The sequence below is a fragment of the Halictus rubicundus genome, chromosome 3 (assembly GCF_050948215.1).
Source record: "Halictus rubicundus isolate RS-2024b chromosome 3, iyHalRubi1_principal, whole genome shotgun sequence".
NCBI classification, from domain to species: Eukaryota; Metazoa; Arthropoda; class Insecta; order Hymenoptera; family Halictidae; genus Halictus; species Halictus rubicundus.
The window spans coordinates 13,712,398-13,739,868 of NC_135151.1; the positions used below are offsets into that span (position 1 = coordinate 13,712,398).

The window sequence follows — 27,471 nt, forward strand, 5'->3', positions numbered from 1 at the left end:
TTACAGTACTCTGTTATACAGTATTGCGAATACAACATTGCAGTTTCTGAATACAGGGGATTCCGTTTATTCGAGCCATCGTTTAATCGGGACAAATATTTCTTTGGAGCAAGGTACTAAGAACAGAACCTAATCGAACAGCCTTAGTCCTCTTCGCCTAATTGGGCCAAAAGAGACACTGGTCCTGAATCCACTGTACACAGAGTAGGAAAGTATTGTGAAACAGATTTCGAATAAAAGGAACGAGCCCCGCCACTATTGTTCGCAACTGTACTACGGGTTCTCCGCTATAGTGCAGAGTATCATGGCAAGGTGCGAACATCCTCAGAAATTCTATTTAGCCGGAGCAAGGCGTCGAATTAACGAGCTCCGGTCGAGATCGCCTAGGCGACTACGATTATTTCGATATACTGTTCTAAAAGTAAGTTTTTACGCGCGCGTGTTACAAGATGGACGGATAGAGGAATCGCGCGGTGCCGGTTTCCCACGGTTCGCCACGGAACACACTGCACCTTTGTACCTATGAACCTCTGCGGAACGGTACCGCAAAACACGAGACGGTTTACGACGAGACGGTGCGCGCCACGCTGCACCGCGCCGCGCCGCGCCGCGTCGTGCAACGGCCGGACGACTGCTCCGCTTTTTCTACTTCAGACACGCTTTCTCGCTGAGCGTCGTCGATGAAAGGAACGCTAACCAGCGGAAATAGAGCGCGAACGGTCATCGATCGATTATTGTCCACCGATAATTCGGCACGGCCGCCGTCCGGCCACTTCTACCTTCAGACGAGGTCCAGCCTCGTTTTCCCGCTCGCCGATCCATCGAGTCCCATGCGAAACAGTTCTCTAATACAGCACGCACGGTCAAAAAGTGTTCATACACTCCATCGTTTGCATTTCGAATTTTTGTTCAATTTTTGGTCCCAACAACTGCCTATTATCATACGTGGTTTATTTAAAATGTGCTTCCTTGATCCGTACTAATTTGAAACAATCTTATTTACTAGACTGCGAATTTTTGTCCAAAATAAAAATTGTCCGTGTTAATCTGAAGCTATAGAAGCCATACAGACAATTATTTCTTTTCTTAATAATTGTAATAAGCTGGAAATAATAGAACAGTACATGTACATTCTTTAACCGCTTTTACTGTTTTAAATTGCGCGTACTTACTCTTGGCATAAATGCATAAAATCTGCAGTCTACTAATTACATTGAAAATAGTGATGTACCTACAGTAGACTCCCGTACAACGGGATCGAATGATTGTTTAAGAAAGACTGTATACATGTGCGTAACTTCTGTGAGAGGAAATGCTCAGTGAATGTACAAAGAATTGCTTAAAAAAAAAAACGAAAACTATAGTACCACGGAAGACACGTGGGTGTCTCCATTAAACAACTTTTTGATCGCGTGATACGAAGGTCCACTGCATGTTGCTCATTTCTAAGTAAAAAGATAGTCGTCATTACTGTGCTGTCCAATTTTCAAGTTTCTCGCTGCAAATCATTCGGTGCCGTTACGAACGTCTGCAAGGTCTAAGCACGTGGTATCTTAGCGAAATTGTTTTCGCGCAGAAATGAACGCACAAGCGCGAACCGCTAGATGAGTTGCGCTGCGCGTCGCGAAGTTTTCCTTACGTCGTCGATCCCTACGTCGACGAGATCCGCGCGTAAATGCTATTGCGAGCGACGATCGTTCCCAGTGACCCTAATGAGACGAGCACGGTGGACACGTGGCACGCGAAAAACGGAAACGGCCGGATCTTCTTGTCGAGTCCTCTCGTCGGTCGCGTGGAATCGACTCGCAGGGACGACTGACAATACGAAAACAAAAGAGCAGCGAGCGAGAAAGAGGGAAAGAAGGAGTTGGGGGAGGGGAGACCGAAGCGAGACCAAGTTGCAAGGCTTACGTAACGACGGCAAATAACGCTAATGAGCCTACTCCGCCTTTGTTCCTCTTTACTCTTTTTCCAGGAGATGCTTCCCCCGCCACCGACACCGCAGAGTTACGAAAACTATTCTGACGACACGTAATCCGGGTAGAGACAGCACACCGTTCCCGAAATATTATCTCTCCTGGCCGAGAGCGGGCGCGAACGCATTGTGCTCCAGATTATGGAGTAGGTAAGAAACGCTGAAATAGACTCTCTCGCACCGTTACACTTTTTTCGCTTCCTTCCCTCGCGAATGACTTTTCAGTGCGTATTCAGGACGCCTCCGTGCAATTTCTTTATATCCGCGAATCATTTTAGAGCGCTGTGTTCCAGCGAAAAAATTTCGAGAATAAACTGTTGCTTCGAAGTGACAAAAAGTCCCGTGCCTCGTCCGACGATGCTAGAAATGAGCCATTGCTCTCTTGAGACGCTTTCTATAAATACTATTCTCCTTTTTGCTCAATTTTTCGACAATTTTAGACAGAGGATCTTCTCGAGATTATCCACCACAAAGTATTCAAAATATGTCGTACCATTGTGTGTAGAATGTTCTACAAAGTTATCTATTTCAAGAGTGACAATGAAAAATTACTACATGAGAATATGCTTCTGGTGGCTGGGCAAAAAGGTAGAAGACAAATTTTGGTTAATGTTTAATATCAATCATCATCTTTAAAAGGAGAAGAACATTTCGAAATCGACTATGACGTACATCATACGTGTACATTATAACATATACACACATGTTCAATGAAACCGAACATACCTAATCAATTTCCATGTCGAAGATCTAGTACTTGACCTTACATTGCATCTTAAATGCGAATCTCCGCACAACTAATAATTCTGACTTGTACTATATTGTTCACCCACTATATGTATATCCTCAAGAATATTGTTAATTCTCAAGGCTTAGTATATATATGATTAATCTTCCAGGAATGAACAACCCAATTGTCTGTTCCTTTTTTAATGTCTCTGTAGGCGAGATTTTAGACTTTTTCACAACTTTCATAGCTCACTTCGCATTCTATAAAGTAAGCAATAATGAACGAAAGTCGGAGTGTATCCAATAATCTGACCACGAAAAATAAATTTTTAAACATTCGTCAAAGTTAGTGCTGTGCAGCAACGTCCCTAAATACGTATCGTGAATTGAATATTGATGTTGAATTTCAAAGATTGTTCTGCACAGCGTAGTTCCGGTTCCAAGAGGAACCCACCGGCGAATTCGCGATATATCGACACACGATTTCGCAGATTAATTCCCGACTCCTGGCAGCCAGTTATCGCATCGGAGGTGAGGTCAATGTCTAACGCGGAACTTTCGCGACATCGTATCAGCCGCGTAAACGATTTCATACGCGATACCGGGTTGCGCCGCCGCCGCCGGTGCGTTCGCCGAATCGAGCACAATGGAATGGATCCGTTCTCGGTCTCTTTCGCACCTGCGTGTTCTCGGGAGCCTGTCACGCGGCTCTTGTCCTGATTAGATAACGCGAAAATGTACGTACCTGCTACGAAAATTCCGCGGAAGCAATTATCGGTTCCCGAGTACGAGACGATCGTTTCTCGGCGCGTTGCCACGTGGTCTCCACGGGCTCTTGCACCGTGCCGGCGATTATTTTCATTCGGTTCACGCATAAATGGCTTTGTTCGTGTGATCGTCCGGTTTAATCGTGCCGCTTCTCCTTAGCCGGCCACCTTTTCCCTTTCCCTTTCGAGGGAAACCGAGCGGGTCGCGCAAACCGGCGAAGGTTCCGCGGGAAAAACGGAAAAGTTCGCCCCCCCCCCCCCCGCCTGCGATACCGTGAAAGCGAGAGCCCAATAACGAAATAAAAGCAACACAGAGCCGAAGAAACAGAACGCGGCCGCGTTGCTTTCGACTGCGTTCGACTGGTTAATTAAACGCCGTGTAATTTAGCATGCATTGTTCCGACGGATCCCGCGTTACGACGCGACGGCCGGACATTCCTTCCTGTAATTGAATAATTCAGGGAGAGAAACGGAGAGATAGAGGGAGCGTGTGAGAGAAACGAGGAGAGAGACCCTCTAATTGAAGCCGATCGGGAAACGCGTGGATCGGTGAAACATTGCATCATTAATTCCGCCTCGAGGTTAGTCGACCGTTCATGGAAATCACTTCTGCGCGATCGTTGGATGATTTATTAATATCTAGACCGGACCGGTCGCAGAATTAAAGATTCAATGGAATAGCTTCTACGTGAACTGGTTCGGTAAATGCACTATGCACTGTGTTAGGCTGACTACCAGTCCGACCTCTTGAACTTTGACAATGAGATAGCGATCCACCTAGAATTTTCACTCCTCGAACGCTCAATCTTATCTTTCTCTGTCTCTCTCTCTCTCTCTCTTTTTTCTCGGCACACACCAGAACTATTTTCGTCCGACTAATTTCTAGCGTAATGGAGTACCATTTCCTCGACCCGTGGCGTATCCGATATTATTCCGTTCGACCGAATATCGATGCGATCGTTCTGAGGGAGAAATGCAATTTTCGTGGCTCTATTCTATTTTCGAGGCTTGGATATTATCTCGACGCGGAGCACAATGTAGCGGCATTTTTCCGACCGCTAATGAGAAATAATCGAAACGTTGGCACGCGAGCCCGTCAAGCTACTCTCAAAACGCCGCGCCGCGGCGCGCGATAGAGCTGCAGGTCACACTATCAATTATTCCCGTTAATCTTATCACGGTCAATACGAGCACGCTTTATGCAGGCCCATTTTTTCTGCAACGCCGGTCTCAAAGACGCGCGTGACGTCTTGTGGCCATTTCGCCGCGGCACGATTATCGTTCCGCGTTCCAGCCTCTCGTCAAGCGATTTTTTCTTTTTTCTCTCTTTCTCTCTTCTCTCTCTCTCTCTCCTCTTTCTCTTTCGGTCCGGCACGAGTCTCTTAACGAAGATAAAAGGACTGCTAACTCGAACGCTCGAACACGCGAGCGGCCGAGCGAGCTCGACGAAAGGAACGCCCCGAATTTGCACCTTCTCATCACTGCCTCGTTGGCCACGCACGTTCTCTTTTCGCAAGAACCGAACGAAACAAGGTATTACTCGCCTTGAATACATTCTTGTAATTTTACCCGAAACTACGCTACCTGTCTACCCGCTCTTTATGCCTTTTATAACGAAACGGTAATTTCACGGTGGAGTACACGCGAAAGGTGGGCCGCTCCGAAATTTAAACGCTGTATAATTATCGCACAAAGTATCTCCCAGTCCGCCGGAGACTGCCAAATAAAGGCTTTAATGCATCTCGGTAAATAAAGATTAACACGTTCGCCGCTATGTCGGTCGTTCGTCGCTGACACAATTCTTCCACTAACAAGCAATTTTCGTTGCGATGGAGTACGCCGAATTTCGTTAAGGTTTCTAGAATTTACAAGGTCTACAGGAGCGCTAAATATAGCCCTTCAGTCTTATTACCCACATTAAACTGGATAATTAATATTTCGTACTAATGGCGAAATTATTCAATTAATAAGTTCAATTCTGCATATAAATTTTACATTTCATATGTCTTGTTCTTTCAATTGTTTTCGTGTTTTTAGTCAATTTCGAATGATAGTTTAGTCGTCTAGGAATGTATAATTAAATTAGTTTGATTGTTGTGTGACTTTTCAAGAGGGTAGTTCCGGCAGTCATCGCATTAATTGACAAATAAGGTTTAGCAACGTTGGTCCCTCGTAGAGAATTTAGTGCAAAATAAAATTGCCCGACTCATTAGCAGAAACGACAAGTCTGTTTACACTCGCAAAAACTGGTCCCCAGTTCAAAGACCGATCAGCAGAGGATCGATAAGCTCTACACGGGCACTTTCAGGTTTGATACGAAAGCAACTCTGGTTTGAATGTAAATAATAAATCGAGGTATAGGTTTAAGCGGCATTGCGCGCGAACGCTCTCCCTCGAAAACGCGTCTGCCGATGTTTACTTTTTAAAAAGATAAACACCGTGGACACGTGTTCGACGGGATCGCGAATTCCTATGCGCATTAGACCGTTTTAATGTGGCCAGGCGAGCGAGCGTGCTTCGCTGGTGGTAATAATACGGCCCTCCATTCAGGTTTCGAACAATTTCAAAGTGAACCAACGCGAAAGCGCGGCGACGTTTGAATAATAAATAGCGTTCATAAATCTGGACGCAACATCGGTCTCTTTCGTCAAGCAGCGCGGGGACTGCGCGCGCTCGCGGAAGGTATGATTAAGAGCGGCGCCATTGTTTAAAGGTGGGATTGATCACATACCTGGACTGGTCTGCCAAGATAGACCACCGATGAACATTTTCCTAGAAAAAGAAAGATGAATCCATCAGCGTTCGGCATCGGGTCGCGTCAGCGTCAGAAGATGATGAAGGAAGTGCGGGGGGAGACTGCCGGCAGAGGGTAACTTCCGGTATCGTAACCCCCTGCGCAGTCTCCGTTTGTTGACGGCAGGTGTCACCACACATCAACCAACAACTGAACAACTCCCGGGCCTCATATCAAGCCTTTCTTTCTCTTTTGCTTTTTTTTTTGTGCGCCCGAGATTTTCCTTTCTCCTGGTTAACGGAAACCTCGTAGCCGAACACGCCGGTAACGATTCCCGATCGTCGCGGAAAATAAACCAAACCATATTCACGCGCGGAACACAATGGAAACGTTGTCCTCCCCTCGAACCAGAGGAGTGGGTGCCTTCTTCGGTAGGGAGAAATACAAAAAGAAATCGCGTTTCGTCGAAGAATACGAGAGCGCAAACGATCCTATCGCGAGACGCCCCCGGGTCCCGAGATTCCGTCGAGTTTAATAAAACCGCTCGCTCGACGCAACGATATAAAATGTCACGTGTTCCCAGCCCGAACTATGAATCAACCCTAGGTTCAACGTTAGCCCCGGTCCTTGCCCGGTTTACTGTGTACCGGATCGCAGTTATTAGCCAGTTTACGAGAAGTACCATCGTCATTGGTATCATAAAAGCTTTTACGCGCGCGGCTTGACTTTCGCGTGTTCGTGACAGCGGAGAGACAGGCCGTGGCCGTAATGCAAATGCATTTTGGATACTGGCGCCTTCGCGTGTGCTGCGTTTGACTTCGAGCGAGAGCTCTTTAAGGATGCATGGCAAGATTAATGTTTCCTCGTTAGTCCTGCGAGTAACGAGCGGCGCAAACCTCTGCCGAACAAGACAAATTCCGCGACAGTGCCTCGCCAGATGTTTATAAACGATTAAGAGGCAAATAGCGCCCCCCCCCTCCCCACTCACAACCCCTTGCACGACTCGAGAAAAACCACGCGAAAGCCATTAGCGAGTTCGAGTAAATGTCAACTTTGTAGCAAACCCATCCGACTGGTTAATAGACGTATGAATCGAAGCGAACGGACGGCGAGATCTTTAATCTACCGAAGAAAAACTAGATTGATCCGTGAGACTTTATCGTGAACTTCTCGTACCGGTTTGTCCATTAATCGAGTGGAGTCGATTACAAAAAAATTCTCCCGACCTTTCTCACAGACGTCAATCTACTTTTCATAATTTATCACCGTTCCTGAAACCTGTGACCGATATCGTTTGCTACGATAGAGCAAGGAGTAGCTGGTCGAGCGCTATAGCCGCGAAGATAACGCTCCCGCGTCGTGGACGTAATCACATGGTGGCGCATTTGAACATCGATTTTCCGCGGCACGATATAACCTATTCCCCTCGCCCACGCATTCCTGTTTCTCTGTCCTCCCACCCCCTCCCACCGCGCCTCATCTCTCCTCTTCCCTCTTTAGGTCTTCATGATACGAAGAACTGGAGTAGGCTACCGCGCGCGCTATACCCCCCGTTGATAGGTTCAGGAGAATTAATAGGACAAACCATTGACCATACGCCGGGCGACGCGATCGATCGAACCGGGAAATACATCGTACGACCAACCACCAACTTTACCGCTCTACAACTTTCCACGGAATCGCTACACACTTGTCACCCGGTGATACGGTTCCAATGCACCCGGGGCAACCGTTCCCCGACGCGAGGGAGTCGCAGAGATAACGAGGAAACGTCTCGGAACTTCTATCGGACGGACGTAACGCGAATGGCTACCCCGTCTTTCATCGGCGGGCCACGTGGTCGAACACGAGATGGACTCGACGACCACCGTAGGAATTCTTAGCTCGTAGTTTCGCGCGGTGCGTATCCTTCGACGCGCTCCATTTTCAAACGCATCCCCCAACAACCCCCATTACGTGCGCCATGATTCGTGGCACGTTGGCGGCAAACTCGAAAGGTGTTAAGTCATTTCTCCCCCTCCGCAATCTGCGAGCGGCACACCCCTCCAACTCCTTTCCATTCATCCGACCATCCCCCTTCGGCTCCCTACTTGCGTTTCATCGGGTCCGAGGGGATGGTGAACGAGCGATGAAAGAAGGCGCCACCGGTTCGAGGAGAGCGCCGTGGCACGCATATTCATACGCTCCGGCAAACATAAACACTATGCGTTTCGCGGACCCGACGACGACCACGACGAGGACGACGACGAAGGCGACGAAGGCGACGAAGGCGACGTCGCCTGGGCGATTTACGAGCGGCAATAACAAAACGACCGCGCGTACCACCGAACCACCCGGAGGTCAACGTTTTATATCACCGATGGCGGATGATGTATCGGAACCGTATAAGAAGCAGCAACAGAACAAACACTCGGCACGGGAGCAGGGCAACAGAAAACACAAGGCGACGAGAACAACACGAGGCCGGATCGACGATTGATCGCGGGCATCATCAACACACTTTCAAACGCCGTTATACTCCTCCGTTTTCTATTACTCTTTCTCATTCTTTTCCCCGATCCCGTTTCTCTCGGTATCACGCACGCGAAGAGATCTTGGTCGTTGTTGGTGGTGGTGGTTGTAGAGGATAGTCTGTATTGTTTTGTTTTGTTTTTTTGGGGGGGGCGGGGGGCGGGGGTTGGGAATCAGGAGATGTATCCTGGTGGTGGTCTCGTACCCTGGATCGTTCGGCACCTCGGCTGGCGAGCCACTTGCTACGATTTCCTGGTTCTGGGGCTCCATAACGACGCGCGGCGCACGGCTTGTTGTCGTAGCAACGCTCTCGCGTGTCCGGGGGTTGCTAGTAGTAACGATAACACCAGTGCCAGTGGTAACGGGCAGCCGGTCTTCTCGCCGATAGCCGCCACTCGTTTCTTTCACGCTGTTAGATCTTTCTACTCTGCCTCTCTATCTCCAGATCCGCGCTCGTTGTCGATCTGAGCGAACGACCGCGCGGACTCGACTGCACGTCACGACGAACAACCACGAGACTCTCTCGATCCTCGTCGATCCCGTGCGCGGATGTCGGCAGACACGCGGTCTCACGCGATCACTGCCACCCGGACTTCCGCTCGCGCGGTTCTACTACGTTTTACCGATCGCGTTCTTCGCGATCCGATCTCTTCTATCTCTGTCGTACACCTGTCGTCCAGGTCCACCGGTCTGTGTGTGTATACGTGTGTTGAGGGTGTCTCGAGGGTATCACTGGTTGTCGCGCGACACTTGTCGAGCTTTCGAAATTGTCGACGACAGTGGACGGTGTGGTGCGTACGGCTACGTACGACGGTTATCGCGATGATCGCACTTGCGGCTGACTCGACGAATTATCCCTCGCGCTGGTCCCGTGTCTATCCGGACCAAGAGACCAGGTGAACGACGACGACGACGGCGGCGACGACGACGTTCGACGACGACGACGACGACGTACGGCGTACAACGTACGACAAGCTGTTACAGATCACAAAGACAGGACTGTCGTTTCTTCTCGACCTCCTCTTCGCTGTTTCCTCGTTGTTTATCCCGTGTGTCTCTTCCTGGTGTTTCCGATTCCTTCTTCGTCTTCTTCTTCTTCTTCTTCTTCCTCTTTCACTTTTCGTGTTCTCGCGTGTGTTTTTTTCCCTCTTCCGCTTTCTCTCGCTCGATCGCTCGTTCGCTCGCTCTCTCTCTCTCTCTTTCTCCTCTTTCTCTCCACACTCTCCCCTACTACTGACTACTAAAAACTAAGGAGAAGGTGAGAGGTTACGTGGCTGCGCGGTACGGCGACTACTGATGACGGGCGGCGGCCGGTACTCGGACGTGCGACGCGCTCTGCGAGAGGTTCGACGCGACACTGCGCTCTCGGGGCGCGGGGCGAGGGGAAGGGGTGCCGCGGGGGAGAAGGGAGCAGCGAACGGAGGGGAAGAGCGGTGGTGGCGGCGGCGGCGGCGGCGATGGTAGCAGCGGCGGCGGCCGTGTCGGCGGCGTCAGCGGGGAACACGCTATCCACCTCTCCGTTCCGCCTCCGACGGCTCTTGGACCTCTTCGTTTCTCTTCGTACCGCTTGGTCTCGCTCGGTCTCTCTCGTTACCGCCTGCCCCGTCTCGCTCGCCGCATCCGTCAGCTTGGGGGTGGGGGAGAATGACGCGCTTGCGCCGTCCCTACCCGTCGGGCCGGCCAAACCGTGGAGGGGAAGATCGCGATCGCGTACCCGCCTCCGGCCGCAGCCTGCTCGCCTGTTCACCCGCTCGCCTGCTCGCTCGCTTTTCACTCGCCTCGCGCTCGCCTTCTCGAAAAAGTCCGGCCACCCGCTCGCCTGCACTACTTGCTCGACTTACTCGCCTCCTTCCGCGAGAACCTCCGCGCTGTCATGACGTCCACCGACCCGCCGTACCCGCGAGTATCCGACGAAGCGGGCGATACGCGGGCCTACCGATTCCGTGGAAAACGCCTGCTGGCTCGGTTTCACAAGCCCCGTCAGCGATTTTCGCCAGTCGCCGCCTCCTGCTAAATACTTTTATGCGATTACCGTTCTTTGACGCAGCCTCCGGCACGCGGGTGTATTTAATTTTTCAGGAGCTTGTCGCCGGACGAACCGCTCTTTCGCGTTCCCGAAGCCGGTCGATCGACAACGCGGTACATATCGGGTTCGGATCTTCCGTCGAGTCAGGAAAGACATTTAAGAAAGGAAATAAATTTTTCGGCAATATCCATTTCCTTGAATCAATTTATTAACGGGGGGATCGTCGCAAATACCCGCAGTCTAGTTATCATATTCCGCGGTACGGTGTAGTTTAATTATTTCGAAAGCCCCAACCGGCGGCTGCCGGTACACCTCCTCGCGCTTTTGCTATACTGTACCTATTAACATTTTGGTTACCGCGTTACTTGCATTTACAAGTTACAACATTCGGAGTAAGGGCGAGGGGATTAATCCCGATCCGGGGGGGAGGGGGTTATGAGAGTGGTTCGGCTGGGGTTATTTAAATTCGATGGCAGAATTTGGTAGGCATTGTTATAAGCGTTCGTCCGAGCGTGCATCGGACGACTTAATAACCCAGTTCGGGGAAAAGTCGCTTACTAGAATGTTATAGGAGCAAAGAGGAGCCGAAAATCTGCGCGAAATATAATGCAATGATGTAGACGTTTCAACAACGGGCCCGGAGAGGATTTAATGAAAAATATTTAATTTAGTAATGCACGGGCCACGACAAAACGGACGCTGCACGGAATAATGAGTTAACTCTCTCCCTCCGAGTGACCCAAATTCTTTGTTACCGCCCAAACGATTTAATTTTAAGCGAGCCCGGCGAAGATATGCTACGGTCGGAAAGAAAACCGAAAACCGAAAAGAAGGTACTCGGCAAGGGTCCACGTAGTTGTAATTATATGCACACTTTAAGGTCGCGAAATCGAACTTCGCCGGATGCGAAGATATGGAAAACTTGCGACGAAGTTGCAGTAGGTTAAAACTATCGTGTATCGGGTCGAACCGCGGAAGGGAAATTCTATTAAGGCCATTTTATGCGCGCCCCGAACTGCGAGCCACTTAGTGGATGGATAGAATATCGCAGTATCGTATATAAAATGAAATTTGATTTTCCGTATTACACGATATCACGATACAAATGTTGTTTTACTTACGATCCCCCCGCGTTGCCGCATGCCAGAATATGGGAAACAACAAATCGAACAATACTCGGAAATAATTACGGCGTTCTGGAGGTACACGGTTATCCGCACTGTCGATTTCGCTGCATTTCGCGTCGAGTTACGATCCCCGATGCAACGCGATGCAACACACCGACACCGCTACCAAAATGTTGCAACATTATCAGGGTGGCCGGCGAACAAAAACGCGAGCCTGCCTTTTATGGTAAAGCAGCTTGTCGCCGGTATTAGACCACCTCGATGCGGTACGTGTGTTCTTGCCCTCGGCCGTGGAAGAACAAGTAAAGATCCCACGACCTTCCAAGACACTTGCACGCACGCATAGTTACTCTGCCTCCCCCGTTCGTGTTACTATAATTTCCGTCGGGCAGAAAAACCGTAACTGTCGTGCGGATAGGTAATTAGCAATTAGTGGCAATTTACCCGGGGAACTGATTAGCAACAGTCTCGTTGCAACAATATGGTCTTATCTGCGAAAACTTCGCGTTGCTAATTGAGCGAAGACCGATCTCTCGTTCCCAACTGTAACAATTATCCTTTATCAGTTTCATCATCTTTTGTAGCAATTTCATACATTTTTCTTTTCTACGTTTATGAAGGTAGTTGTATTTGTTACTTGGAAATGACGCAGATAATTGCATTTTAATTTCATCACACGGTACTGTACAGTGTTTTACTTTCCTGGAAGGAATTTGTAAATTGAATTGTTCCTTACCATCATACTATCCATACAAACAACAAACATAGATCTGACAAACTTTTCATATTTCACAGAAAGAGAAACGTGTTGAACACTTTATGGACATTCACTCATTTAATGATTTGTATTACATAGCTTCAGAGAAAAGACAACTAGATTTTAATATTACAATGGCGGTATTGAACGTGCCAATTAGCTTTGTGATTAACTTCGACGTCAGTACGGTAAATTTCACGATTGCATGGTTTTGATTCATTTATATTCCAGGTAAACGAGCACCAGAGACATTGCAGCAACTAAATCAACATCGACAATACGTGCAGAATGTTTTCTTTAGATATATGGAATTTATGAGGTAGACTCTGGTGATTGACCGTAAATAATGGATTCGAAAGAGGAACGCAGAGTCGAATCTGCCATTCTACAGGAGTGTTCGAGTGTCCATCATCGGGGGAGGAGGATTCGCCCGGCAGCCGGCCCCCAAATAGAAGTAATCAATTGTGATGGAAAATGGTTGGCGTAGGAGCCAACCGTTCGAATCGAATCAAATCGGCATTCACGGAAGGTAAGAAAATGATTCCCTTGGCCCGACTCTGTCGCAGTCACGGCCGCGTAGTTCTGATGACAGACCCAGAGGACCGTCGGGGACCTGCCAATCACTATTCGGGGATTTTCGTCGGCCCCAAAGCAGCAGAAGCAGAAGCAGCAGAAGCAGCAGCAGCAGCAGCAGCAGCAGTGGTAGCAGGTTCTCTCTGTGCCTGCGGCGGGCTGCACAGGCCTTGCGGACGCTCGCAGTTAGGCCAGTGGCGAGCTATCGTCATTAGTTTACCCTTTGGTCGGACCAGCATCGGATCATACAACTGATGGCTGCAGCGAATTTGCATAATTCGAGAGGGACTCCGCACGCATGCTGCGTGAACACGTGTAACGCATCCTTCGGCTGTGTGGGCGGACACGTATAAGCGGCGTATGCGGTCTACCCGTGTTCAAGGTCCTCTTCCACGGGTAAGGCATCCACGGGAAATTAGATTCTATCGTTCTCTGACACGATGCGTGCACCGTGATTTATCGAGTTTCCCCCGGGGTCCGCGGCGGTGGCCGCGCGCAGGAAAACTTTTATGGCGCCCCGAACCCGCGGAGGAGAAGGAAGGAAGCTAGACCCGACGAGAATTGCGAAAGTTCAGGTCCGATAGATTTCGAGATGCACGTAGCCGAGACGCGTTATCGTCTCGCGACGCGGACCGCCCGCGAAAAATACGCCCGAGCAACTCGCCTCCGTGTCCGTCGATCGGAGCCCCAGGACCTCTAAGGACCACGGGGAAACATTGACGTTTCGAGTTTACGTTGACGGTGCTTTATGACGTCGCGATCTATAATGCAGTGCCCCCGCGTCGTGCGGGAATGCTCACGGGCTTTGATGAAAATTTAACCACCCATTCTACGAAGCTACAGGCGCGGTGCGGCGCGGAGCGGCGGCGTCCCCGCCGAGACGTTCTACAAGAACCGGGATTTCATTGTGCCACGGCAACGCGGAAAAACCTGGTTAATTAGTCACCTGATTCCGCCGGATTCTACGCGACTGCTTTTCTTCAACTGATCCATACGTCTCGATTTCTTGCGACGTTGCTCGTCGCGTTTCGACGGAGGCAACATCCTCCGCCGCGTCGCGAACAGCTACGAAAATGGCAATCTCGTGTCATACAGGCGAGTCTCCGGGACGAAGCAGAGATCGTCGGTTGCAAGATATTCATGCCGTGCTCGCCGCACCGGAGCGAAATAAGGGAAGCTGCGAAACGGGTGCAACGATTGCTGCAATTCAACCGGGAAAACGTCGATCAATTTTTATCGGTTTCGCCTCGCTCCGTTTTATTTTGTCCCGCTGCTCCAGTGCCGCGCGTCTCTCTCTCTCTCTCTCTCTCTCTCTCTCTCTCTCTCTCTCTTGGTGTCTACACCGCTCTTCTGCGCGAGGTCATTCTCACCTTAAAAATCCAATAGTAAAAATGACGATTTTGCGATATTGCCTCCAACTTCGATCATGTGTTTCGATGCCTCGAAATCGCGCGACGTAAAACTTTAACGCTGCCGTGCGCAAATTGGTTTCGCTAGGAAACACGAAGATTATTTTGGTTCGGTTAATCAAATGTGCGATTTTCGGATGGATCCTTTAGGGGCTGCTAGAAAAGCACAAAATGATAATACTAGTTGAAGTATGCTGCAAACTGAACTTTAAGGTTCATTTTTCTCTGATCGGTGGCCTAATAAACACAGATTTAATTACAACCGTAGGAATTGCATTTTTACACAATCTTACAAACGACATGTGACTGGTTAAAGTTTAATTTAATTTCCTATAGATTCTTGTACTCCTTTCTGTTACGTTCGCTGGAAACATTCAGGAAGACACAAAATTAGCAATACTTCTCAGAGTTTATTAGAAACTGGACCTAATCATGTATTTTTCTCTATCTCATGCCCCAAAATGACTGAAAACCGCACAAACGATCGCGAAGCTTGCAAACACAAGAGAATCCGGCGTTGCATCTTAAGGGGTAAGCTATTTATCGATCGACTGGGCTCCTGGTGGCAGCGAAAGTGGTATTTAGTATCATAAAAATAGAAAATTGGTCGGCCGGTCGAGACTTGGGAAAACTATTTCACGGGGCACAAAGCCTGCTCAATCTTGCCTACGGTTTAATCGGCCGCCGACCGCATCCTTTTATCTATCAGCGTGAAATTCAATAGCTGTTTCCCGGCCTCTCCGGCCGGCTGTAATTTTCGTGGCGGCCTATGCTCGGCCTGGCCCGATACAAAGGCTATCGATACGCAAACCCAGTGACCAATAAACGCAAACGGTCAAGTGGATCATTTCGAGTGTCCCCTCGTGGAACTGGCCGATTTGGAGGCAGAGCGCAAAACCCGGGAGCACGTCGAACGCGAACGCAGAAAATAATAACGAACGGGCGAAACGTTCCCGGTGAAAACGTTCGCTTCGTCGACGCCGTTTTCCCGACGGCTCCTCGCACACTGGGAAGGAAAACGACGATAGGGGCATCCGATGGTAAACTACAAGGGGAACAATTAGTTAATTGAGTTGATCGATGAATTTCGTTCGCGCGACGCGCGTTCTGATTCGACATCTGATTGAGAGGTTTCAGTCACCCCTCTATGTACGCGCAAACTGCCTGCCTCGCGGCATTTCGCACCAAATAAAAGCCCTCGCACCACCGGCGGAGGGTGGCGTGTGTGTTTTAGTACACCCCCGCAGCCGGAGTCATCCGCATTAATACGAAAAGCAACGTGAAAATTTGCCCGGCGACGAATGACAACGGTCAGCGAATTCTTTGACATGGTGACCGTTCGAATAGCGCTGTTTGATTTACGGTGGAATCGAATTTGTTTAACGTTAACCTCTGCCCGTTGTTATATATTCACGTGATCTCAATATGCATTATTTTGACCAAATGTTTAAGAAATTATTAGTGAAATTCGAGGTCTATTGAAATAATTGTGGGTCAGTTTATCTAAAGAAGCGAATGGCTTTTCGCAATATGCATTATCTAGCCGTTAAATGCGATATTTATCGACTTTATTTTGTATCTGAATGAACGTTTCTACAAACAATTCCTCTCGATTTCGGGAAAAACGCAAATATTTATTTACAAATAATTTATTTGATTCCATGCCAAAAATAAGGTTACTCCGACATTTTCAAAATAAAGGGAACAAAGCAACGGAAACAATTCGATACTCGGAATCGTAATTCTTCATCTTCATTTCAGATAAAATTGTATAAAAACATGGCTGGGAATAAAAGGCCATTTCCTCAATTAGTTTTTCGTTATGGAAAAAATACTATTCCACGCCGTTCGAATCGGAGCGGACGTGGAACGCGCGGAATGAAATTTGTTAAAAATTTTTGCGATGCTGTTTCTTCTGTCAGCGAGGTGGATGGTGGTTCGTCGAAGCGTTTTGTTCCCATTAGGGATTCCCATTACGGTGTTTCAGTAACGAAGCAGTTATTCACGTCTCCAAGATTAACCCAGTTCCGTTCCGAAACAATTTTTCACACCGCAAGAGGCGAATCAAGATACAAGCTGACGTCGCTAACGACTTCCGTGCGTTACCTATTCTTTCCTCCCTTGACACGCTCCGAGCTCCCCGTCGCGTCGCGACTGACACGCGTCAGCCGAGGTACGCGTGAAAAAGCACGATGCTAATTGCTCTTGGCAATGCGTCAGCGCTTACGAATCTCGTCCACGTCCACGTAACCTGCACGCTGAGACTCTCGACCAAAGAACAAAACGCGAAACTCCATCGAACTGGGGTCAAGCGAGTATCAGACGGACTGGCTCCTACAACTGCGTCGTCCTTATCTACGCTAGACAACATGGAAGAGTCAAGTCAGCATGTCTTACACTCGATCTGCGCACTATGCGCCGAATGGTACTTCAAAGTTAGCGAAGAAAATTGCTGGTAATTAGAACAGTAATTCTGTTAAATCGTGTTCCGAGTAACTGGATCGATCAGGAAGCAAAGGCTATCTGCTTCCATTGCGTACAGCACTGTCGTCAAATTTTTTACTATTGAAGACTCAAAATTCAAATCTCGCATGGATTATGTTTGCTACGTCAACATGTTCAAAACATAACGCATCTGTGATGCTTGAAGGCAAACGTCAAGAACCACTGAAGACAAAATTATTGAGCAACCACTTAACACTAGGTTTACGGGGCACTAAATTTGCCTATTCTATATTACTTTATAAAAATAACGAAAATGTATCTATCCAAATTTTTAGCCATTTCTTTTACACTATATACCCAAAGGAATACATTTGTTGAATAATTCGTGCATCTTTACAATTTCGATAATTGTGAATTCAGAATACTAGAAGCCGTAAACCCAGTGTTAATTACCATAAAACTTGGAAAAATACATTGGACTGTTCACCTGAACATCTCCTGTAATGTTAAGATTTGTCGTCTTGTGGCGCCGAAAGGATATTGTTTCAATTGCATTGACGAAGAGTAGCAACTAGCTTCGGAGCTAACCTTCTACTTTCTACGAAGTTGAAACTAAAAAACTGCCACCCAGACGACAAAAATTGAGAGATTACAGGGGAAACATACGTAAAAATAATCACTCATCATTTGTTTTAACCGCTTAGACAAATATTTCAGCATTTTGTCTGCAACAGGCTTTGGACTCAACCTTCTATTTCCCACTTTGAACCAAACTTGAAAAATTATCATTCAAAGGGAAAAGGTTTGTATAGCATAGGTGAGCGTACATAGAAACATTAGTGTTTTCAGAAGATTCCTCTCGAACGCAAAATTCGAGGAAAAGTCCGGTTTGCATTTGCCCCTCGTACTTCAGACCGACGAGTAGTACCGCGATTCTCGCGGGTCTGGCCCCGTGTAAACACGTGTTATCGCGAGAGGCAATCTGAAAGTATTCCCGTTCAATTTCTCCGTATCCATAGAATCTGTAGAATCAGGTACAAGGGATTAGGGGGATCGTGAGCTCCGTCTCAACCGAGGGTATCCCCCGAATTTGAATAGCCGGCTCGGTAAATCTCATATTCAAACTCGGATAGTTTCTATTAGTGCCTTCATCGCCTCCGTTCTCTCCTCCGGAGCTGCTCGATCGTGATCGTGCGCCACGTAGACGAAGATAAATTTGGTGATGAAATTACGAAAGGTCGCGGCGGGGGATCGATTCTGACGGATGCTAGGTAGGTTTGTACGTGCGAGGTACCCCAAGCTCGACGGGGGAGGGGGAGTGGCGCGTCCGGTTAATCCAGTTTTAAAATGCGCCGCAGACACACTAATAAGTTGAAACCAGTCAATTAGCGAGCTCGCGCCGGCAGTCCTAAGCAAACAGTGGCAGGTGTTTGAACGACGCGGCCCCGAGAATGCGGATCGCGTCGATGCCGATGGGGTTGAAAGAGGGTTGTGCGGGGGTGGACGTACATCGGCAGCGAGTGATACCACCCGGGAAATCCACCGACGAAGAATCGGGAGAAGAGGGGTCAAGAAGCTAAGGTCGTGGGATCAACGCTCCATTCCGTTCCGTTACGTTCCGTTCCGGTAAACGAAAGGGACTGCATGTCAGAGTAATTATTTCCAGGGGAGTAATTATCCGAAACGGGCGGCCGGAAAAATCAGTTATGAAATTTTACGACCCGGAGTGCTTAAACGAACCCGCTGTCGTAAAGCTGCACTGCGGAATCGAGCTGCGCGTTGTCTCACCTGTACTGGTGCCCTGCGACTCTCGAATCTATCGACGTTATATACGCCATGGGAATTCTTTGCAATTTTCGACTGAGATAAAATTTATCGGTCAATATGGTACGTCTATATTAAACGCCTTTTCGAACCATCTGTGACTAGAATCAGATCAGATGTCACCATATAAAAAATACAGAAAATAGTGTACTGATAGTAAACATTCTTAAGATGGCTGACTATTGGTCTTAAACAACTATTGGAGCAATTACCCTACAATACGCAACCCTAGATAGGTGTTCAACAAAAAGAAGTCTACCAAATAGTGTTATGACGTCGATGTCGATGTGACGGTAAACGTGGAAGTAGAAGAAAAACAAAAAATTCTTCAGATGCGTATAAAACGTATTGAAACAAATGAGACGCCCAATGAGTGTCACATACGATTAAAAATCGTGTCCAGTATAATCGCTGTCTAATCCAAGGGCTACTTTTATCGAAACGCAGGGCTACCAGTGCATTGTTCGCAACACAGCGCCACCAGTCCTCTGATTCGCTTTTTCAATGAGGCCTGCGGAAACTTGGGAGCCGATTAAAATCGTCGGGCTCCATTTTGTTTTCTTGGCGCGTGCCAAGGTGGGCCGGGAAGGCGGCCGGGCATTGATTTCTTACGTGCGTCACTTGCCACGCAGACTTCGGATGAAAAGTTTGCGGGTAAACTCGGGCCGTGCTCGAGGAGCGGCGCGCTCGTTCGCTTACGGGCGGGGCGGGAAGGGGCGGGGAAGGGGAGTAGAATCGTTCGCCGAAAGTAACGGAGGGGTTGTGTCGCGGCGAATACAAAGGCCACGGGGTTCCCGCCGAGATGGAAAGCTTGCCGTAGACACGCCGCGGTTTCTCCGTCGCGTTATCGGTCGACCGACACCGGATGGTTTCTCGTGTCTGTTCCCCCGGGGACCAGCGCCGGATCAAAGGGATTTTGAAGATCGCTGGCTAAGCACGTTTGACTTTGCGACCTAGGTTTTCCCGGGGGGGGGGGAGGTATATCAATTAATCTTGTCATTAAAGCGGAAACCCCACCGTCTATCGGCTGTTCTCTTACGACGCGCGTCGCTCTTCACGCGTCACGGACGCATCTCCCCAGCACCGAAGAACTAATCCCATTACTCGCCGCGGAAAGGAGTTTCCGGCTGAGACAAAAGCGTGAAAAGTAGATTAGAAGCGGTTATTGCGTTGGATGGGACCGCATCTAGGATGCTAATCGACCAGATTATCCGGCGCCCGTGGTGAAAGAGGTAATTTGTTCGAAATAGTGTGAGCAGGTCCCGCGAGAGAAGACTCCGCCGAGCTTATCCGGCGTGGAGCTCTTCAAGATCTCTTCTATCGTACAGAAATCGTGAGTACGTCGCGTCGTTGGAAATACCTCGGCAATTTTCTACGATCACTTGCAGAGCCGATGCTTCTGGTGTGCTCGAATTCGTTCCGTCAATTTATCTATCCGCATTACACGCGTCCCCTCGCGTCGTGTTTTAGCTAAAATCGAGGGCTGATTGCCGAGGCGATGCTTAGCATACGAAGGATTTATGGCAGGGTCTTGGCCCACGTCTGCAATAAGGATGCTTGAGACTGAACTGAATTGTCGTTAAGCGATGGTTATCCATCTATTGTTCACAGGGATGGTTGCGGGGGAGCGATGAGCGCAACGTTGGAAACGTTAGCACAAAAATTGGGACTTTGTCCTGCGGGATCTGACCACGGAGTGCGGAAGGTGTCATCTGGTAAGAGAATGGTGCTTGCCCGTACAGCACTTGCTCGAGAATAATATAAGGGGAAAGTTCTCATTAGCCGAAAAAAAATTTCTGACACGCGCACGGAATTAGTATTCCGTCAACGGCAAAGCGATTGATTGTCTTGGGCCACACCGGATTAACTGAAATATCGACTAAGTTGGGCTTACTAAGTAAACGACGGAAATCAGTGAACCGGAGCAATCTATTATTCTCGCAACCCTCCGGGGGACTTTAAAGAACAGCACCTCGTACAGCTAATGGCGTCGATCCCTTAAAGGAAGACATTCTCGAATCTGCCGCTTCGAGCAGCCTTAACGACTTTACCGGGCTACCGGAAAGGGTTAAAGTCATCTGTAATACCAGTTTCGTCGATGCCAGACCTTGGAGGCTGGCGACGGTGCTTCTCAGACCGGGTGGAATGTCATTAATCAAATCGCGTCGTGTGCGCATCGCTCGCGTCGTTCTATTCGTGATTAGGAACGCACAAAACGTGTCGGGATTAAGATTTCCTCTCTGCTCGTTAGAAATGTGACACTTTGGGCCGTTGAGGACGATGTAGGGTCCTCGTCATGTTTGACGGGATCATTCGACTTGTCGACTCAACCCCGCGTCGCTCAAGCATTTCTCGGATGCTGAACATGTGAGAACATTTCCAAGCGTGGGGATCGCGTAACTAAAAATGAAAACTGACTCTTCGACCCTTTCTGCTGACAACTCGGAAAGTCAAAAATAATATCTTTAAATATAGAAGATAAATTCTACACAGTTTCAACAGAACCAAAACACTTGCATGTTGTAAAATCGATATTGCTCAAAACCGTTTTCGTCTACTACCAAGAGTACTATATATTTTAATTATTTAATAATTCAATCGCAAGTTAATAAAGTATCGTTCAAGATAAATAGGGGATGATAGAGTACCTTGATTTTTGTTATAAAATCGAAAATATTCTAAGCATGTTGTTTTTTAATAAAAATAATGAAAACATTCTAGTTGAGGCTGTTGTAGCAATATACGAATATCGTGGTTATAGAATGATCTATTGTTCTGTAGAAAGTGGAAATGCATGGTCGGGGCGCGTTTGTCATGCAGGTGGCACCATCTTTGTACAGGAGTCAGTACTACGAGCCATCTCTCCCCAACGTGCCTATGGCAATTCGCAGATCGAGATCAAGTACGTGCTTTTCATATGTATATGACATTATTTCGCTTCATTGAACTAACAAGCCCCAGTTGCTACTTGATAATTTATTATGTCAGTTCTGCATCGAGTAGAATGCGCAGTGATGTCTTTGAAGGGAATTTCAGACCGCCCCAATTGGCATCTTTGAGCTGAAGGTGCACGCGATTTCCGCTGCATCGTTATATGCGCTCGTCGACGTATGCGATATTAATGTTTGCACGTGATACGAAATTAGGACAAAATCATTTTCTACTGAATCGTTGAATGTATTTCATATTCTAATGATGTGGAGGCTGTTGTAGTAATTACCACTAATTTCGGCTAATGCAGCTTTGACGTCGAAGCGATTATTAATATTACAACTAATGATTCTAGAATTGTGAAAATGTATAACAGATTTTGCACGAAATGACAGTACTTTAACAAGTGTATCAATTGACACGGACAAATTTCGAACTCGGCTGTTAACGATCACCGGACGTAGGATCATCCGTTGACGACAATTTCAGAATCCAGAGAGTTAATTAGGGATCAGCCAGGAGTCATGAAATACGATTACCACATCCCTCCACTTGCGAGAGCAAATAGCGATGACCCCTAACACGTGCGCGTGGATATTGCCAATCTCCAGATCGTAGAATACGATAGGGATGACCTAGAACCGTGAGACTCGATACCAACAATGTGGACGTTATCGTTATCGCTTAGAACTGCATCCGTGTTACCTGTGTCGGTGATCGTGATTATACATAGTCCTGCCGCTATTCCGGGATTACCGCTGTTTAAACAGAGATCTAACAGTCTTCCAAACATTTAGTTCCCCATTTCCACAACTTTACAGAATCCAATATTAAAAACCTCCAGCTTATATTCCAGCAGAAATTGAGCAATTTCTCCACAGCAGCGTTCAATTCCCTATTTCCAAAATTTTTCACTGAATTAATCTTTAATTCTAAACTCCTGCGAGTTATTTAATCTCTCAAGAAGAGAAAAACAACTAATTGAATTTCATATTTCCAAAGTGTAACGCTAAATGTACCAGAGGGTTGATACTGTTCCATTTCAGACTTCTGGAGTTACAGTGATTGAAGACAGAAAAATACTTCTGTGGGAATGTAATCAGTAAATTGATTATTTTTATACGTACACTGAATTTAAAAATCAATTCGTTTTATAATTTGTAGAATAAAAGCATGTTCAATCAGTTTCGACATTTAGCGCTTCTAGTGATAATTCAGTGTCTCAACAGTCCAAGCATGAGTCGTTTATTTCTTCCACGAAAGCGTCGCGGAGACAGTTTAATTTTATATTGTGAAAATTTTGCGAAGCGAGGGCCGCAGAAATTTGTCAGGGTGATATTAATAAAACCGTCACCTCGAAGACGAGAAAGAAAATCTCCGTGAAAAAAGGGGGGACCTCCTTCCGCCAGATAGCAGAGGGAGGAAAGGAATATGCGTGAAGGGGATAAGTGGTATCGACGACAGGAAAACAAGGGTGGTTACAGTATGGATGGCACATCGTTGTCGATGGGCGGGAACCGCAAAGCGACGGTTACCGAGACGGAAGCCGTCGGGACATAAGCGGTAATGGCCGGGGATACGTAAGGGTCGACACGAAGCGAAATAAAATAAAGGGACATAACGAAGTAAGGCGGATAATAGGTGTCCCTTGCCTCGTCTTTTCCAACGGGCTCTCGTCACCTTCGAGCTCCTCGAACGAGAGGGGGGGGGGGGGAGAGGAGAAAACGCCGGGACGGCCGTTCCAGCGAATTAATCTTCGAAATGATGCAAGGCATCTCCTCTGCTGAGGAAGCCGGAACGGAAAAAAGAGGAGACCAGCGTAAAGCTTGCGGGGCTGGCGAAGGAAGGGATTTTTAAAGGAGCTTGTAAACGGATGGAAGAGAAAAGTGATTGCAATTTGTACAGAGGAAAAGTCTTAATGGGCTTCAACCGCTGAATCGTTTGTCTATAAATTATACCGAAATCTGGAAAATAAGTCGATAGCTGCCGGCGCTCCTTACCGATCTCCTGAAACCGAAATTTGTTCTTAAGGAGTGAAAGGTACAAGTATCTCCCTCAAATAATTGCGAAACGTGACGCCAATCGTTCAGGATCAAGAAGTGACCGGAAAGAATCAGAATCTTCCTTGTCACTTTCGAAGTACACCCCCTTAGGTTCTGGGTTAAGTATACGGATTAATCCGGTGTCATTTTCATTGTGCAAGACACTGTCGCAGTTCCTGGTGTGAAATGTTCTTCAGCATCTTCGTCACTTCTCGTGTTCTTCTTCTTCTTCTCTGTATCCTAAAAAACAAATTTGAACCAATAGAGAGTTTAGATGGATTAGAGGATATCGATGTGTAATTGTCAACTACTTGAAAATATTAAACGAAGGTGGAGGTTTCTATTTGACTCCTATGATTTGTTGACAAGACACGCATGTTAATTGAGAAGGCGTCACGTCGTGTTATCGAATGGAGGGTGGAATTGGGGATGTACAGGGATGGAGGAAGACCCAAGGCAAGCCCTCGAAGTGAAATACGGCCGAGTCGAGTAGAGAGTAATGATATTCATCTCTTTACTTAGGAGTCCTCGTCTCTTTTTCAATATACTTTTCCTTTGAGTGGCCTCGACGCTCTTCAGGCATGCGGGGCCTAGCTCGACGCGTCCTTTAGGATTCCGGAAGTGGCGAAATCCCAATTGAGCCGAATGAGCGATCGAGCATTCCGCGGCATATTCGGGGATTGTACCGAGCCCCCCCCCCCCCGCTCGGGGGGTGGGGAGTCATCCGTCGAGCCTCTCGATGCCTACTGTCGTTGAAATATGTTCGACGAGGGTGAAAAAGAGCTGACGATATTCATACCCGGTGGCGGGCGCTACGGTAAGGGAAATAGGAGGGTAAAGGGTGGCTCCAGGAAAAGAGAGTCGGGGGTGCAGTCGTAAGGGGATGTCGGGCGTTTCCCGGAGTCGTCAACGCCGCGGAACAGAGAAAAAGAGAGAGGAAAGGGTGGAAGCGGAAAACCAAGAGGCGGAGGGTGCATATCCTGCTGTACTTCACGCCGCGGCGAATTCGCGAGGCGACTGCAACGTCAGGCATTTCATCGACTTTGATGGCACTTGAACCGTCGATAAAAAACGGTGACTACCTTTCAAAGGAAGCCTCGAATCGGCTCGCGGTTGCCGGCTAATCGGTGCGGGACGTACCCCGAGACACTTCCGGTGTTTCCACGAATCTCATTGCATTCCTTTTCTTGATCTCTTGGCTACAGATGACAAGCACACTCATCGTGGAATAAAATTGTTTATTTGCTGTTCACGCTGGAATTTTTGGTAAAATATATATATATATATATTCTTCAGGCATTTTACAATACTTTGAGTCAAGAACCCAATAAAGAAAGCAAACAAAGGAATAAAGGTGTTATCAATAATATATTAAACAATTTTTGTAACCCATTTTAAAGATCGAGCTACACAGCTTGGAGATTAAATGTCATCCTGTATGTGTCATCGTTTCTTAATGCTACCTTTAATGCAAGTATCATTGGAACTTTGGTAAATAATGTAAAAAATGGACAAAGGGATAAATGTTTAAAGGAGTAATTATTATAGCCATTTCCGTGGTCAATCAAATAAGCTAGCATTCATTTCGTTCAGAGAATAAGAATTTTTTAGAAACCTACAGCTTTTTCATCACTTGACTTGTGCAATTATTAGTAACTCCCACAATTTTCAATAGAATGTGTTCTAAAAATGTTTGCTGTTCCTTTACACATGTACGGATACGTTCGAAAAATTTCACCATGCTAGGTTCGACCATTTTCTTGAAATTAATTCCTTGAAGGAATTCATACTTTCGAAGATTTTAATCCAAAATATGTGTAATGAATACGATGAGAAACAACACGACCTACGGAAATACCTAATATAATTGAAACATAGGTACGAGAACCGTAAAAATGTAATTACGAATTTCAGCATTAACTAAATCCGCCTAAAATGTGGCAACCCGACCAACAGAGATGTACATTGCTTACGTCATAACGGCGCGCGACAGTCACAATCAAAGGGGGTCCTCGCTCGCACCCAATGGTTAGGCTTTGACGTCACACGCTTTGGCCAATAATTCGGCTAGAACCGAAAATGCGTGTGAAACTTCTTGCCAGACACGCGAAGTATCTGTCACTTGATACGTGACTATCGCAACATAAACGCATTCCGGCAGAGTTGATGCTGTTCGGTACACGGGGCATTAATGTTAATTGAAACATGTCCGGTCTCTATAATCCGGCAGGGTGATTCGACGGGTGTGGACGTCTTCGGGTTAATTGATACGGGGCGAAAGATTATGGTAATGCGAGAGGAAGCTTCGAAGCTCGATGGTTTTTATCTTCGGTCGCGTGACGGATGCCGAGCGTCGAGTTTCGCGCGACGTTTCGCATCGGGTTCGTCGAATTTCGGCGAAAAGGAATTCGATCGCGCACGTTTCACCGACCCATTACACGTAAGATCGATGCCGGCCACGTGCCCATAATATTTTCTGGATAAGACACACCCCAGACCCCTAACCCCGTCTTCCTCTGGTTCGCGAGCGCGCGGAGGAGCACCGTAGGCCGGCCTTATCTTAGCGTTTCCGGTCCAACGAGCCGGAAATGCGTAATAGAGGAAAACGTAGTTGAGGGGTGGCTGTATGGAGACATCGTGAGAAAGAATATGAGGCGCCTGGGCGACCATGCACGGACGGAAAACAAGCGCGGCTGCATCGGTTTAGCGACGGCTCGGTTTTCCCCAGGGCGGAAACTAATTTGCGCTATTGCCGCCGGAATCACGTCGTACCGAAGTGACGTCGGACAGAATCGGCCCTTTCAAGGCACGCCGAAGAAAGGGCGGAGCGAAACAGGCGAGAAGGGCTGCCTCTTTCTTCGGAATTTTCTTGCTACATTGCCTCCTCGCGCAGACGTTTTCTTTCGCTTACCCTTATTTCACTTTCTTTTTGTGCTCGCGCCGTACACGGCTTCGATGAACCTCTATATTTACGTACCGTTCGCTTCCTTCTTTGTTGCTGATCGCGCGCATTGTTTGTCACATTGTACGTACATTTGTTGTTTTCAAACCAGCACGAATGTTGTTCATTTCTTTCGCAGGCTTCTGCTATCGATAACATCGTACGTTGGTTGCTGTACCAACAACCCGAAGAATCACACAAATTCGATGTAATTTAGTTAATGAAAATAAAAATACATCTCTGAAGTTTGCCACAGTGATTGTTCCTCTGGACCCTACATATCTTCACAAAATTCGGTTCACATCGATACGATTTACTTCTTTAATAAGCACGAGAAATAAACGTTGTTGGCGCGCAATAAACATAAATTTTCTTTTAAGAAATTATCAAGCCGAAGAAAGTTATAGTCATTGTTTCGGTGAAAGAAATAGTACTAGTAGGGGCTAGAGGGTGCACGATAGTAAATTTACATGTCACAGAATTTTTTAATAATTGTTTCGATAGATTTTCGTCTGTATTGAATGTAGGGTGAACAGCAAGGTCCGCCATGTTGTTGGCAAGCTGATGAATTTTCTCTCTGTATTAGAAAATCGTTAAAAACAAGAAATTCTGATCGTTGCAGTAAAAGAAAAATGGATGCTAGAAGGTGTTGGAGGGCTCTGAACAGTCAGCTTGTATTT

General features: G+C 47.4%; 1 protein-coding gene across 6 annotated transcripts in view; it reads right to left on the reverse strand.

The window, feature by feature from the left end:
* Rbp6 (RNA-binding protein 6) overlaps positions 1-10,095 on the reverse strand; it is a 1,054,377-nt gene extending 1,044,282 nt beyond the window's left edge. For 4 of the 6 annotated variants that reach the window (XM_076785457.1, XM_076785454.1, XM_076785456.1 and 1 more), the window contains exons 1-2: positions 8,922-10,094; positions 6,203-6,243 (exon numbers count right to left, since the gene is read on the reverse strand). In XM_076785457.1, coding sequence (XP_076641572.1) covers positions 6,203-6,243; positions 8,922-8,986 — 106 coding nt within the window. In that variant the 5' untranslated portion in view covers positions 8,987-10,094. Of the gene's footprint in view, positions 1-6,202; positions 6,244-8,921 lie in introns of all 6 variants that reach the window. The other 2 variants (XM_076785451.1, XM_076785452.1) reach the window with 2 other exon arrangements.
* Positions 10,096-27,471: the final 17,376 nt, after the last annotated feature.